At 42.0% G+C, this 15433-nt stretch overlaps 1 protein-coding gene across 5 annotated transcripts in view; it reads left to right on the forward strand.

The window, feature by feature from the left end:
* Positions 1-15433, forward strand: part of KANSL1L (KAT8 regulatory NSL complex subunit 1 like) — a 60820-nt gene that overhangs the window by 10332 nt on the left and 35055 nt on the right. For 3 of the 5 annotated variants that reach the window (XR_009961564.1, XM_062602679.1, XM_062602696.1), the window contains exons 3-4: positions 9228-9369; positions 14644-14841. Coding sequence is in view for 4 of the 5 variants with exons in the window: in XM_062602679.1 (XP_062458663.1) it covers positions 9228-9369; positions 14644-14841 (340 nt within the window). In the remaining variant the exon portion in view is untranslated. The remainder of the gene's footprint in view (positions 1-9227; positions 9370-14643; positions 14842-15433) is intronic. The other 2 variants (XM_062602693.1, XM_062602703.1) reach the window with 2 other exon arrangements.

Below are 15433 nucleotides of genomic sequence, written 5' to 3' on the forward strand. Positions count from 1 at the left end.
AAGTCTGAAACTCCACCCCAAGCTCCTGCAAAGCATCCAAACCAAGAAGGTTGCAATGATTCAAACCTATGTTTATTACACTCTCCACCCATTATCCCTGTGGACCAGACTGTAGGGTTTAACCTCAAAACAAACTCCATCCCTGCCCCGCAAAGCAAATAGCCAAGTACTGTTTGGTTACTCCTCTATTACTTAATCACAACATGCTTACAGCAACTGGGGGGGCCCAAAGGACTCTGTTTCTGATGTCCCATGTCCCGAGGGCAGGTGCCAGGGTCCCTCTGAGGCAGTTCTTGGGCTGTGCTGCTGGGGTTTATCCCAAACAAGGGTTTTACACTCAGCACAACTTCTCAGCAGCTTCCTTTGGGTCCCCCAGGATTGGTGGGTCCAGACCTCAGGGCTTGAAGCAGGACCCATCCCAGCTCTGTCCAGCTGTCCTCCTACCCTGAAGAGTACTCTGGGGTCCTTCCAGCTTTCCCGTTAGCCCATTCCCTACAGCATTCCCCTACATATGGTGGGAAGACTGCATCACTTAACAGCAAGGCATGTTCACTTCAGGGGGGGGCAGTGGGAGGTGGAGGTCAGTGTACTTTTGTTGCTGCTCCTGCTTCTCATTTCTCAACTGATTGCTTTGCTGTGGGCTTCCCCACCAGTTGCAGCCTCTTCTGAGTCTCCCCTCAGTCCCTGCCCAGCAGTTTTCCCTGCTACACTTCCAAAAACTTGTTGATCATCTCCGGTGCCCCAGCATGCAAGTTCTGGATCAACTGTTAGTTGTCTATCCAAAAAGTTGCAAGAATGTATCCATTTTTACATCAAAATCTGATACTGTATGTAGCTGAAATGAAATTATTTAAAAGCTGGAGTTAGATATTATATGAATACCATAAAATCATATAATGGATTGGGTTGGAAGGGACCTTAAAGCTCATCCAGTTCCAATACCCTGCCATGGGCAGGGACACCTTCCGCTAGAGCAGGTTGCTCCAAGCCTCTGTGTCCAACCTGGCCTTGAACACTGCCAGGGATGGGGCAGCCACAGCTTCTCTTGGCACCCTGTGCCAGCACCTCAGCACCCTCATAGGGGACAACTTCTTCCTAATGTCTAATCTAAACCTCGTTCTCTAAGTTTAAAGCCATTCTTTGTCCTGTCGCTGTATTCCTTTGTAAAGAGTTCCTCTTCAGGTTTCTTGGAGGGCCCGCATTAGGGTATTGGAAGGCTGTTACAAGGTCTTCATATCTCCAGGCGGAACCAGCCCAGCTCTCTCAGCCTTCCTCCAGAGCAGAGTTGCTTCAGCTTTTGCAGCATCTTTGTGGCCTCCTCTGGACTCACTTGAGCAGGTCCTTGTGTTGGGGGCCCCAGAGCCATGCCATACCTACCTATTCCTTGTGAGAATATATGTACGCATTCTGGGACCAACTTCAGTAGCTGAACAGCATTGATATGCTGCTCATATGCTGTAATAATATTCCATTTGCACATATCTTTAAAGGAATATATTGTGAGCGCAGTCTTATTTTATGTTGAGCATGGGATCCAGGCGTAGCACTACTTTCTTGATTTCTTTTTCAAGGGCAGTTGTGTAATAGTCACAGAGAATTTCTAGGCCTGTGTTCCTGGTGTTTTGTTGGTAGTCTATTGATGTTGTGCCATTGCAAAGGCAAGAAAAGCAGCTTGTTTCCAGGCAGCCCTGGTGTTCCTGAAGTTTCTTTCATTGTGTGTTAGCACTACCTGCTTTTCTGCTCTATGTTGGTCTGATTAACAGCATGCTGAGGTTTAGTGGAAGAAGCTGGGGTGCTGGGGGGGCCAGTGAAATCATAAACATGATTTTTGAATTCTTGTAACAGAAGGCATTGACAAATATGTATTTTGCTGTGTATTTTGTATTAAAAGAGGAAATGGTGCTGGTTGTTTGCCTTGTGCAGGTTTTTACTTGGGCAGTTAATACTCTAACTGACCCCACCTCCACCAACCAGTTTGGTTTTTTATCATTAACAGGTCTAAAGAAAGATGTAAACAGAATTGAAGATGAAAAGCACCTGAAACCAGCTACTGGGGAAAAAAATGAGCACTTTAACAGACAAAACTGCTTGCAGAAGCTGACTTTTTAATTTCTATTTTTTGAGCCTTGCATTGAGTTAACAATTCAGTGCAAGTGTAACAGTTCAGATTCAAATAGAAAACCCATAGTAACAGTGTGATTCTTTCAGGAGCCCTGTAGCAGGCAAGTACTGGCAGTGGCATCCCATCAGTTTGGAAGATGGGACTTCGCAGCTGAGGGAGCATATAGACCTCCAGTGTGAAATTGTTATGGAACTTCTCCTTTGCTAGGGTATCCAAGCGCAGAGACTTTCCCTTCTGGTATTTTAGTTTTCTTCTATAGCCTTTTTTTTCTGAGTATCAATTTTCCTCTTCTCCCGTGTACCATGATTTTTCTCTTCAAGGGAAAATCAGGGCTGTGGTTGATAACCAGTCTCAGGTGTTACTGCATAAATTCCTCAGGCCTGATGGATTAGTAGAAACGTTCGGCTGGATGCAGTTTTTGGTTTGGGAAGGTAAGACTAGTATTATGTGTTAGTATCAACATATGCTACTGGATGCAATTCTGAAAGTATTAAATGGCAACAGGATGTCAGAGATGGTGGGACCAGGCATGAGTACCAGAAATAGTTGTGATAAGCAGTTGCTGATGTCTGTAGATGATAGGGAGAACTGTAACCCATCTATTCTGAATCTGTGTAGTGTTTCAGAGGAAAATCTCTGCCAAGTAAAAATTGCTGTTAAACACCAGATAGCAACCCAAGAGGCTGCTGAGGAATGACCTGGTTGCAGATCTTCACAGAGATTGCAGTGTCATTTTGAATACCAGAGAACTTCCCTTAACTGATTTTGGGGGGAGGAAGGAGACACAGTGTGCAGTCAGGCTGTGATGAGCACTCCTGGATGATCCGGGCAAAGGCTGGTTGATGATGGTGAACTGTCAGAGTAAACAGTATTGTGTTGTGTAGCGTCTATGTGATATGATACCAGAGGATGATATTTGTTGCACTTTGTTTTAATCTTTTTTGCACTCTGGAATGCGTAGAAGAGATTTGAGTTCATAAAAGACACTCACTGGGGTTTTTTAATGGTGCGGTTATTATGGGTTTAACAATTAACTGGTCCAGGGGAATTAATACTTCAACAGCAACTGAGGTTCGTTCATTCTGAAAACAAACATTAAGTAGGAGTGCTGAAAGAATAAGTTCTTGAGAAAGCATTTATGGGTCATTTTGTAGTTGGATATGTTTGTTCAGCCATTACAAGTGATGGAAGTTTTTGTTGGGAGTGGGCATTTTTATCTCATGAGTAAAATCTAAAGATTATCTAAAATACATGGGCTGCATACTTGGATTCACCTAGTTTAAATGTTTTCTATGATACCACCTCTTAGTTTTCACAGGTAATCTCTTAATTTACTGCCACTGTCTGCAGAGGGAAGAAAAATTGACATGTTGAATTACACCAGTGTGTTGATAAAAGGTATCACAAGCTCTGCTGCTCACCTTAATGGCTTGCAAGAAAATGATTGTACTTAGGCCAGCTGCTTTTTGAGGGTTGCCATGTATAGTCAAACAGAAACTGCCTGTGATGCTGGTTTAGGGGCAGCTCGGGGAGTTCACAGCTTTGCAGCTTCGGTGCTGGGGGACCCCCATGCGACTGTGCTGTTGAGCATTTGTGATAGTGCCACGTGGTGAATATGAAGTGGTTTGTATTTTTGTACAACTCAGCTTCCCAAGAGAATTGGGAGGGGTATGATTTTTTTTCCAGTGTATTAAGTCTCATGAATTTCATTGTGAGTCATATGATGTCTGGGTGGGATTTAAAGATACGGAGAACTTCCTGGTTTGGTTGTTTTTTTTTTTTCCTTTTCTGTTTCCAGAATTGAGTCCTTCATCAAAACTACAAACTTCTGCTGTTGTTTTCAGTGCCTCCCACCAAGGAAGGTGACCAGCTCTGTCCTGAGGGTAACCAGTCTGGGGGTTATGAGCTGCTTTTTGCTCCCCAGTACTTCACTGTTGCATGATTGGCAACAGGCTTCTGATAGCCCAGGAGCTCCTAGTGGGAGGAGATGAACCAACAGGGATGGCGGAGGTCAGGATCACTTCAGGACTAAGTCATCTGAAAACTGGATGCCAGGACAATGTGGATTAAACTGAAGGGGACATGACCTGGAAGAAAGAGCAAAATACTCTGTGTTAGGAGACTGAACGGAGATGAAAGCATGAGGGGATGACAGGAACAACTGCTGCTCTTATGTTTAATGCAGGAGTTTGGGATTGGAGAAGTTTTTCCCACCCACACTACGTGGGTGCCTTGTTCTCTGGCTTGCTTGTGTTTAAGAATGTTGTAACTTGAAAACTCTGCTGTTCTTTGATACAAACCTTTTGGAAGGAGACTGTGTTTTGGGTTGGCAAACCTGCATTTTGGAGTTTAGATGTGGGTCTGTTGCAGGCACGCTCCTTTCCTGTTCAGTAGGAAGCCTGCTGTCATTGTCCTTACAGATGTGTCGTGGTAGGGGTATGCTACTTGTTCTCACTGGGAGTTAGGAGGCTGGAAGGCCTCAGTAGGTAAGAGAATTGTGGAGAACTTTGCCTTGGGCACAGAGCTGCCTCCTCTAAAATACTCTTTCGTGTGCTCACCATACCTGTTTGAATCAACCTGCCCAGATACATACTATTAATCCCAGGATCTGTATTTTTTTGTGCATTTTAAACACCACTGTGTTTCTCCTTCGTTATTTATGAACTAGTTCTCAGGCTTCTTGTTTTGTTTATAGAAAAAAAACATGCCTGAGAAGTTTAAATTCCACCCTTTCTCCTTTTCTTTAAACAAACAAACAAAGAAACCCCCAAGCATAAAATCCAACAGTGTGTGTGTCTAGCACAGCATTTTTATCTTGCTTAGCAGCTCCTCTTTGCACTCAGGTTGCCTCATTTGGGTTTTTTTTGGGAGGACAGGCTGATCTCTGCTATTGGGAAAACATAAAACTCACCTACAACATATTGGAGGCCCTGGAAATACTTTCATAGTCCTGTTTCATTCTGAGATGTTGGTTTGGCTCTATAAAAGCAAGGCTTGTTCTCAGTTCTCTTTCCTTTTCTGGGGAAGGTGAGAGTGCTGAGAGGTTCATGCATATATTCTGTCCACAAATCATAGATGAAGGCTTCTTTCAGTTCAAGCAGTAGTATGTTATAGTAGAAGTATATATATATGTAGTAGATGTATTATATATATAATAGTAAAAGTATATTATTTAGTGCTCTTCAATAAATCTGTTTCCCAGCTGAGTTCTTCCCCATACTTTTGGGAGCACACTACAGCCCGAGTGTCTACTTCCTTCCTAGATACATAGTTTGTCTACATTTGTGGCCATACTTGTCATGGCTTGTTTGTTCTTCTGCATTTTTCCTTTCTTTCTTTCTTTCTTTCTTTCTTTCTTTGCTTGCAAGTTATGCAGGATTGACCTCCTGTGGTTCAACCAGAACAGGGGAAATGCATGCCAGAATCTCATGTGGAAACAGCTTTTGCCTCTAATGTGATTCCAGCGTGTTTTTCTAGGGAACTTCTAATGAAATGTTTCATTCATAGAAAGTCTGCGTTGCTCTGTTCTCTTCCAGTTCTAATAGTCCTGGATGAATGCAGGAGATCATCCGCAGGTTTAGAGTCATCATAAGAGCAATAACGAAATAACCATGCTACAGTTCTGAACATGGGAAACTTTGCGTGTGTAACGTGGTTTATATTGAGTTTGCAATTCCTGTGGAGAATGTATGATGTTAGGAATTGCAAGCACAGAAGCTAAGTAAAGATGCTTTGCAAAAGGAACACACAGGAAGCAGGACAGACGGAAAATGTTTTTTTTTCTTGTCTAATTCCCAACAGAGAGCCAGAGCAGGAGCTTCTACTTTAGCACCTGCTCTAACTTCCTCCTTCAGTAACAGGCTTGGTTATTTTTGTAGCTCTTTGTGGTTGGTTGTTTCATGGGTTTTTTTTTTTGTTCTCTGGATTTTTTTTTAAGGTGCCACCTTGAATCAGCTTTCTTCAGTGAGTGAATGTTGTGCTGTGCTCTCTAGCATCCCAGCAACAGATTTACAGATATCTACTTTTTAAGTTATTTATTTATTTTTTAATTGTGATAGTTTTAACTGCAGTAGTTTATTGTTTGTCACTTGGGTCACCATACTACTTTGCATGCAGACAACTCACTTTAGGAGTGTGGGGATAGTGTGAAGTGATTGTATCTTCCTCTGAAGGGTTACAAGCGTTACTAAATAGTTTATAGAGAAGTAGAGGCAAAGATGGCAGGTAAATAACGCAGGATCAAACAAATATGAGTGTCAGAGGTAGGAACAGAATTTAACAGTGCTCTCACCTCCTATCCTATAAATGTGAGCTCACGCTTGCTACCTTGCCCTCAGTTTCATACACCTTCTTCCCATGTGGCGTTGCAAAACTGCGTGTATCTGTCTGTCTGCAAGGTGTGAAAACTGGGAAGAGGATCTCGACTTAACCTTGCTTTCCTCACCCTGCCTCCAAAGTTAGTGGAGCATTAGCAGCTCTCCTCCATGTCACCATGAAGCTGCGCAAGTGCTTGTGCAGACGCTGGGCATGGAGTATCCTGGGCTGGCAGGAGGGAGAAGCTGAAGTTGCTTCTTTTAGCATGAGCTTAGAATGTTTGTGCTTGGTTCAGTGGAAACTTCCTTACAGAGGAGCCTAAGGACATCATTATTACAGTGTAATTAAGTCCTATTAGTTTAATTATATAGTACACTTTAAAATCTTCTGAAATACTTGCGTGTTTTACAGTGAAGCAAAAATATATGTAATATACTTAACAGTGAATGCCATCAATTCAAGATTTAATGCTGTGGTTAAGAAAAAGCCCTGGAAACACGTTGATTGTTGATTCCCTTAGTGCCCTTGTGATTCCTTTAGTGCCATGCTGATTCCATACAGTATATATGACATCAGACCAGTTCCAGCCCTTTCCATTCTGCTTTTTGTTTCCTGGCTATGTGGGTGCTTCTTCCTCTCATTTGCTCCCTTTTCCTCCTCACTCCCAAATCGTTGCATCTCGCTTGGGGGATAATTCTATCAGTGTGATTTATTTGATTTCACCTGAGCTTTCTTGTTGCAGTGTCTTGGTTTGTGGGGTGTTGGGTTTTGGTTGCTCATTTGTCTTTTGAGGAAGGAGTTAGAAATAGGGACCTTAACACTACTGTTGGGTTTTTCTCAGTTAACCCCTTTATTCCTATTTACCTTTTTGTGTCAAAATGATTTACTAGGGGATTTCCGTCAGCCTCATTAAGCAGCTCTTTCTTAGGACTAGCTTTTTGCCTAGAGTCCTGTGACGAATCTGAAGTGTTAAGAGCCACCACACTTGTTGTAAACACGTTATTTAATAGAACTCTGCCTTGCCCTTCTCTTCCCCCTTTCCATGTAAACTGTATTTTATGACTTCCAGAAGCACAAACATAGAAAAGGTGTCAATCCCAGGAAGGTCTTGGGAAAAAGACCTGGTTAAAGCATAAGTAACCAGGGCTATGTACTATGAGCTGCTGGTGATAATGAATATACAAGAAGGGGATGTCAGAAAAATGGGTATTCAAAAGATGACTTCATAGGCCTTTTTTCCTAGGACAGAATCACTAATAGAATGTATAAAATGTAAATAATTTAATATGGTGTCTATTTATAGAGGTCTTTCAGTTTCTTTTTGATGGTAATCTGCTTTATTTGCTTGCACATGTCCTATTTAAATCCAAATGCTATTTTAAACTTCCATCTAATTTTATACTTTAATTTTGTCTATGTAGGAGAGAGTTTCAACTAGTTATAAATTATGTAGGCAGAGTATTTATGTTTAAAAAGGGGGAAATTACGTATCTTAGAGGTAACCTACAGAAGACTGTCTACACTTACTGTTTATGATAGCTAAAGTAGACTGAAAGTTCTAAGGTTTTGATTTATATTATGTTTTATAATCTTTGCCCTGAAAATATTAGGATTCTCAAATTTGGTGATACTCAGTAAATGTCTAGCAGTTTCTGCAGGGTGATGTGTTACCTTCTTCAGTTGTTGAGGTAGTTGACACAAAATTCTGCATAAAACAACTGCATGTGTATGATGTTCTTATGCCAGTTCAGTAGCATCTGTTTTTTCTTGCATCTTTTTTGATACTTCAGTACTCTTCATGGCCTGGGGAACAGGGGATTATGTATTCTGTGTGTGCAAAACTTACAGTGTCACCTAGAATTTAGATCCAGCAGTTTATCCCAGTAACTTGAGTAAAAACATTTCTTTTCCAGAAGTAGATTGATTTTGGTTTCATAGTTCTTTGAAGTTAGCTGTGGCAAACTACTTGACAACTTTAGTGGGAAAAAGTCACCAGTCATTTTCTTTAAATAAATAAACTCAGTTAATGATAGTCAAAGTTGCATGTTAAAATTTTGCTTTGTGTTGTCTCTGTTGCTTAAACTTACTGGATATTAAGATTCCTTGTTGAGTGGTGCCATTATGCCATTCGTTTATTTAATGTGTAGGTTGAGTAACATTTGCTGATGAATTTAGCATAATAAAGTTAAGCTAATGAGCTAAGTACCAGGAGGCATATCTTATGTGTTACAAAATACACCTCTTAGTAAAGAGCAGTGACCTCTTAGTAAGAGTGACCTCTAAGTATGCTATGCTGCCACAGCTATATTTGTAACCTAGCTTGAATAAAAGAAATCTAAACTACTTAGTTGGTTTTGGGGGCAGTGACTTGATATCTAGCTGCTCATTGCTGGATGGTGTTTTATTAGATTCCAGTTGTTAGCAAACAGTATTCATGGAAGCTTGTGGGAGGAAGTGTGGTGTAAGAATGTGGGTTCTTGCTGGTGGAGTTACTGGTATTCTTTACAAATCTGTAATCTACATTAAGTGATAGTTTCTCTAGCTCTGGGTTTTCTAATACAGAACAGTAAACTGGCTTAGCTTGGGAAGAGCCAGTGATCATCGATTGTACTGGTTTGGGCAAGTTCTGTAGTTACAGAAATAAGCTGATGTGAAACTGGATGGGTATAATCAGATATCTTCTGAAAGCAACTGAGATGCTTGCAACATGAGGCAGAGCAGCTGTCAAAAATGTTCTTGTGCAAATGTGGTTATCTTTATTTTTGGACTAACCAGCATTTTGTCTTCACAGCAGCTATACTTCTGAATGGAAGTGGCTTGCAGACAGAGCTAGAATTGGCAGCCGCTGGACATGGCTTCAAGCCCAGATTACAGAACTAGAATACAAAATCCAACAACTAACTGACCTTCACAGGCAGATACGTGCCACCAAGGTATTGTCTGTAAGATCATACATGGGCTTTTCAAATAATTTTGGACAGTGTTTTGTGTAATACTTATTTATTTGGTTTCTTGTTGTTATTGTTGTTTGTTTTGCCCTAGAGTTCTTGTATCCGTGCAGGCAATCACATGCAAAGGTTAATGAGAAAGAAGACATCAAGAGCTAAAATGTATGGCATCCTAGAGGTACCAGTACAGGGCTAGGAGTTAGGAACTCTCACCTTCCTTGGTAGTGTCTTTCAGGGGCCCAGCACAAGATATTAATTTATCACACTAGTTTTTCCCTCTGCAAAAGAGGCAAGATTTCCTTTTCAGGTTGTTCATTTTTTGTGTTGTGGGTTTTTGGGGTGGGTTTTTGTGTTACTTACAGTGCATGTTTATTCTGAGGATTAGTTAGTTAATGTTTGTACAGCCCTTTGAACAGGTCAAGGATTAATTATTACTAAAATTCCAATGTGTGTAACTCATGTACTAGTTTTTGTAAATGGAACTGGCTAGACAGTGGGAAAGGCACATTCCTAAAACATTAATAATCTATGTATCAATTCAGTGGGTTCCCCAGGTCATTCTCATATGCAAGAAGCCAAAGCCTGTGGTAATTCTGGTTGTGTGATAGTGAGAGGTTTTAGAGAAGAGCTCTTTGGATCTCCATTTAGAGCCTCATGTAGATGGTCTGATCTGTGCTGGGGTCAGATAAGCAGTGATGGAGAGGAGCCAGAAGATGCTTTAGACTTTATGTGGCTGAATGTGAGACTTAAGGGAGGACTCCACAGAGCATTTCCCTCTGATCACATAAAAATTATTCCCTCTCTCCCTCAAAGCCCTTCTTTTCATATTTCTTCTGCTCAGAACTTATCCCCAGTCTGTTTTTACTTTAAAAAACCCTTTGTTTGAGGGTCTGTTCTGCTTCTATAGCCACAGAAGTGAAAGGAGATTTTGTATTCTGGTGAAGGGTGAGAATACCTGTACTTTAGTGCTGTCCTAAATGCCAGGTACATGCACACTGCTGCACACAAAAGCTATCAGCCTTTAGGGTGGTAGAGGTCTCATGACCTGAAGAAGACAGATAAATAACAGAGAAATGAGAGAAAAAACATTCCTTTAGTCATGCATTTTCTTCGCATTAGGTGGTATGTTGGCTTGGAGCCTAGTCATCTTCCTGGTGGAGATCTTTAGTGACATTCCTTTTTGCACACTTCATGCCCTTTTTACCAGCTGTTGTATTCAGTTTTTGGCATTATGTCCCGTAGTGAAGGTAGATGCATATTTGCTTTGGCTGTATTTTTTCTGTGTATGTTTGTAGCCCACCAGAGCAGCAGCTACTACGGAAGGACACGTGGACTGACAGAAGAGCTCTTTGTTTTCGTTTAGTGGCTGCAAAGTAGTGACACAATATCATTAGAATTTGTGTGCTGTGTCTAATGGTTTCAGAGTGGTTTTCATGTGTTTTGAGTAGAAAAAAAATGTTATTCACTCCTCTAACACCATAACGCAATAGGAAGTGAGATGGTTGACTTGTGGGCAGCTTCCTGGCCTACCACGTTGTGTCTTCTCCATCTCTGTGCACACAGAAGTAGCAGGTCTGCATCTCTGAGAGTCCTTGCATTTAAAAATATATGTAGAATCATAGAACCAACTAGGTTGGAAAAGACCTTTAAGATCAAGTCCAACCATTACTACAGGACTGCCAAGACTGCTGATAAATCATATCACTGGGGGCCTCATCTACACAGTTTGGGAACACTTCCAGTGGCGATGACTCCACCACTGCCCTGGGCAGCCTGTTCCAATGCCTGAGCACCCTTTGGGGAAGGAATTGTTCCTAATATCCAGTCTAAACTTCACCAGGCGCAGCTTGAGGCCGTTTCCTCTTGTCCTGTCAGTTGTTACTTGGGAGAAGAGACCTACCCCACCTCACTACAACCTCCTGTCAGGCAGTTGTAGGGAGTGATAAGGTCCCCCCTGAGCCTTCTCTTCCCCAGACTAAACCCCCCAAGGTCCCTCAGCCGTTCCCCATCACACTTGTGCTCCAGGCCCCTCACCAGCTCCATTGCCCTTCTCTGGACCCACTCCAGCACCTCAATGTCTCTCTTGTTGTGAGGGGCCAAGAACTGAACACAGGATTCAAGGTGCAGCCTCACTGGTGCTGAGTACAGAGGGACAGTCACTGCCCTGGCCCTGCCGCCACATTGGTGCTGATACAGGCCAGGATGCTGGTGGCTTCTCGGCTGCCGGTGCACAAGCTGCTCATGTTCAGCTCTGTCAATCAGCACCCCCAGCTCCTTTCCCATAAGCAGTTTCCAGTCGCTCTTCCCCAAGCCTGGAGCATTGCATGGGATTGTTGTGGCCCAAACGCACTTTGCCTTGTTGAACCTCATCCCACTGGCCACAGCCCATTGATCCAGCCTGTATCTGCAAAACGAAACAATTCCATTGGGGGGTGGGGGATGGGGGCAGAGGGAGGGAGTCTATTGCCAAAACCCACTCTGGTTGGAACGTATTTAACTTAGAATTCCTATATAGTCAGTATTAGTTTTCTTCTGTTCCTATTCCATCTCTCTCTTTTCATACAGTGCCAGTTTTCTCCTAATTTTCTGCTTTCCCATTTCCATGTTTGGTCAACAAGATTCTGCAACTTAAAAAGAATTCCATTGGAAGTGTGTGTGTGTGTGTGTGTGTGGTCTCCCTCCTTCACCACTTTTCCTGTGTGTCTTCCTATTTCTCTGACTTCAGAATCTGTGGTTTAGATGTTTGTGAGGGGGATTTTTCCTCTCTCTGTGGTCATGACATATGATTCGTTTGCTAAAAAAAGTATAAAGATTCTGATTTCTAGAAAGTCTAAAGCTGTTGAGCTAGCTTCTCTCCTCCTCCTGTTGTGGCACTTGAAAAGTATATCAATTCTTGAATTTGCTTGAACATACTGCATACTTTGTAACTGCTGCTGGTCTACAGATTGTAGTATGGTACTGTCAGGATTTGTTTCCATCTTCTGTAAATGGAAAAGCACAGATGATGGGCTACTAACTGAAGGCATGTGGAAAAATCTAGTGTTGACTTGATGGAAATTCAGAATCTCTGTGCCCCTTTTGGGGACTAAAGCAACTTTCTGAGCAACTACATTTGGTTTTAGAGACTATCTTTGTTCTCAGCTTTAAATCTGTAACTCAAACAGGGGAATAAGTTAGAGAGACATTGAGAACAGGACTATTTAATGTTTTCTCCTAGTCTCCACTTCAAAGACTGGGTTGGGGCAGCCCCCTGTATCAATACAGGCTGGGGGATGAAGGGATTGAGAGTAGCCCTGAGGAGAAGGAGGTGAGGGTACTGGTGGATGAAAGATTGGACATGAGCCCACAGTGTGTGCTTGCAGCCCACAAAGCCAATTGTATCTTGGGCTGCATCCAAAGGAGTGTGGCCAGCAGGTCAAGGGAGGTGATTCTGCCCCTCAGCTCTGGTGAGACCCCTCCTGCAGTCCTGCATCCAGCTCGAGTCCTCAGCACAGGAAAGATACAGACCTGTTGGAGAGAGTACAGAGAAGGGCCACAAAAATGATCAAAAGGCTGGAACATGTCTGCTATGAGGAAAGCTGAGAGAGCTGGGTTTGTTCAGCCCAGAGAAGAGAAAACTCTGGGGAGACCTTATTGAGGCCTTTCAGAACTTAAAAAGGGCCTATGAAGATGGGGAGAGACATTTTAGCAGGGCCTCTTGCAACAGAATGAGGGGTGATGGGTTTAAACTAAAAGAGGGGAGATGCAGGCTGGATGTGGGAAAGAAATTTGTTACAATGAGGGTGCTAAACCACCAGCACAGGTTGCCCAGAGAGGTGGTGGATGCCCCATCCCTGGAGACATTCAAGGCCAGGCTGGATGTGCTTCTGAGCAACCTGATCTGGTTGAAGATGTCCCTGCTCATTGCAGGGGGAGTTGGACTTAGATGAGTCCTTTGAAGGTCCCTTCCAGCCCAAGCCTTTCTGTGCTTTTAAGTTTTTTTGAGACTTGCTTTCATTGCATTAGGGCAGGTTGCTGCTGAGGCAAGAATCAAGATGCGGGTAAAACTATGGGATCCTTAATTTTACACAGCCACCACCTAGGTGAGGTCTGTCTTCCTTAAAGAAATAACAGAGTGTTCACATGATGACAGGCTTCCTTGGTTTTAGTCGAATATTCTCACTAGAAAGAAAAATTTGAGGCAGTGTAATTGAATGGTCCCATTCTTTCAATATCTGCTCGATAGCTGAGTAACAGTCAGTACGTAAAAGCAAGTAAGCTCTTTCCTTTTCTCTTTGGAAAAAGTCTGCAGAGGCTTAATAGCCATTTCTAAGTATTAAATTTATTTGCTTAAGATAATGACAAATAAAGGGACTATTTGAGAAACTGATTTTGACTGTTACAAAGGGTTTTTTTTCTTATTCTTTATTTAACGTTTGAAGGTGTTAAAACGAATCAAGTAAGATGTTACCTGAGAGTGTATTTGACACTTCTGTTTTTCTAAATCTATCATGTGGAAAACACAATGGGGGCATTCTTTTCCTAGTTCCATTTATGAAACTCTTTTTTTCCTACCATGTAAAGATATATTTATCTTATGTGGTGCCATTCTAGACAATAGACCATGTCTGCTACCACATTTGTGCAGATTGTCGTGAAAAGCAGTGAGATTGCTAGAATATTTAGGATAGCTGCTCCTGTCGTTATGAAACTAAAAATGCTCACCTTAAAGATGTATATCATGAAATTAAATAAAAGGCTTCTTGTTTGTATTGTATGCATCTCTGCTATATAACCCCCTCCCAGCCTTGATGTTTTGCTTAGAGCATGGGTGGAAAGACGGAAAATAGAGCACTTTAAAATGCCTCTGCAGAATTTATTGGCTGCAAAGACTATAACTAACTTCATGTCCAAGGGTGGCTGTTCCTTACAGAAAAACCTCTTCTTAAATCAGCAGGCAAATGATAATATTGTTGCTCTAGTAAGTATGAGCTTTAGATTTGAATTTTGGCACAGTTGTTGAAGCAGTGGTACAGCACATAGGGTGATTGCTGATCTAAGGAGTAGTACATATGGTGCAGCTTTTCATTAATAAAAACACCTACTATTCCTATATTTTAGTTATGAAGTGTATTTAAGATCTTTAGTTTAGTAGTTTAAGTGTTCCAGAGAGTTGTTGGAAGGATTTAAGGTGGATGTGCCTGGTTTGATTGCCCCTTTAAAATTATTTAGGAGGGTTAATCCGTTGTCAACCAACTGTGTTCAATTGCTGTTGTCTAGGGGATGGTGATCTTAGAAGAATTCCCATTTCCAAAAGACATTTTGAAGAAGCAAATACAATTGACAGACCAAGAAGCTTTATTAAACGCCACAGGGAATTCGCAAGCTGCCATTGAGAGACAGGATTCTTTGCCGGAGCATGACTTTGAAATGTCACCCAGCAGTCCTACCCTGCTCTTACGAAACATAGAGAAACAGGTAAAGTAAAATGAGAACTGAATGGTCAATGGAGCCAAATGATTTCCTTCAGAAATAGGGCAGGTTCCAGGGTGATGACTTCCAAAAAGGAAGATATTTTGCAGTCCCAAAGTGGGTGCTGATGAATTGAAGGGCTTAAATAACTACATTGTACTCCAGGTTTACAAATTAACCTTTTACTTCTGATGTGTCTGTGTTACCGCTTTGTTTCCATCAAAGCGGCCACATAACTACTTCTAACAGCTATCCACAAACCTGCCTCTTCTGTATAGAGTCAGTGGAGAGTTACCACAGATTGTTTCAGGAAGTACTTTGGTGAGATGAAAGAGAAAAGCTGAAGATGGAGGTATGTTGCGCTTGAAACAAACAAAAAGCCCCAACAGAATGTAATTGTTGGTCTACCTTTTAAAGCTTCAGCTCAAGAGCTGGGGAATTCCAGGTACTTAACAGGCATAGCTTTGGGTGGAGTTGTGGGTCACCGTGTTCAAAACAAGTCATTTCCAAGGTTAATTCCAGGAAATAGGATCTAGACTCCAGCAGGGTTTTCTTTTGCTAGAAAGTACATAATGTGGTAGGATCACATTGCTGAAGG

Source organism: Pezoporus occidentalis, unplaced genomic scaffold (assembly GCF_034315485.1).
Source record: "Pezoporus occidentalis ecotype Australia unplaced genomic scaffold, CSIRO_AGI_Poc_V1 ctg118, whole genome shotgun sequence".
NCBI classification, from domain to species: Eukaryota; Metazoa; Chordata; class Aves; order Psittaciformes; family Psittacidae; genus Pezoporus; species Pezoporus occidentalis.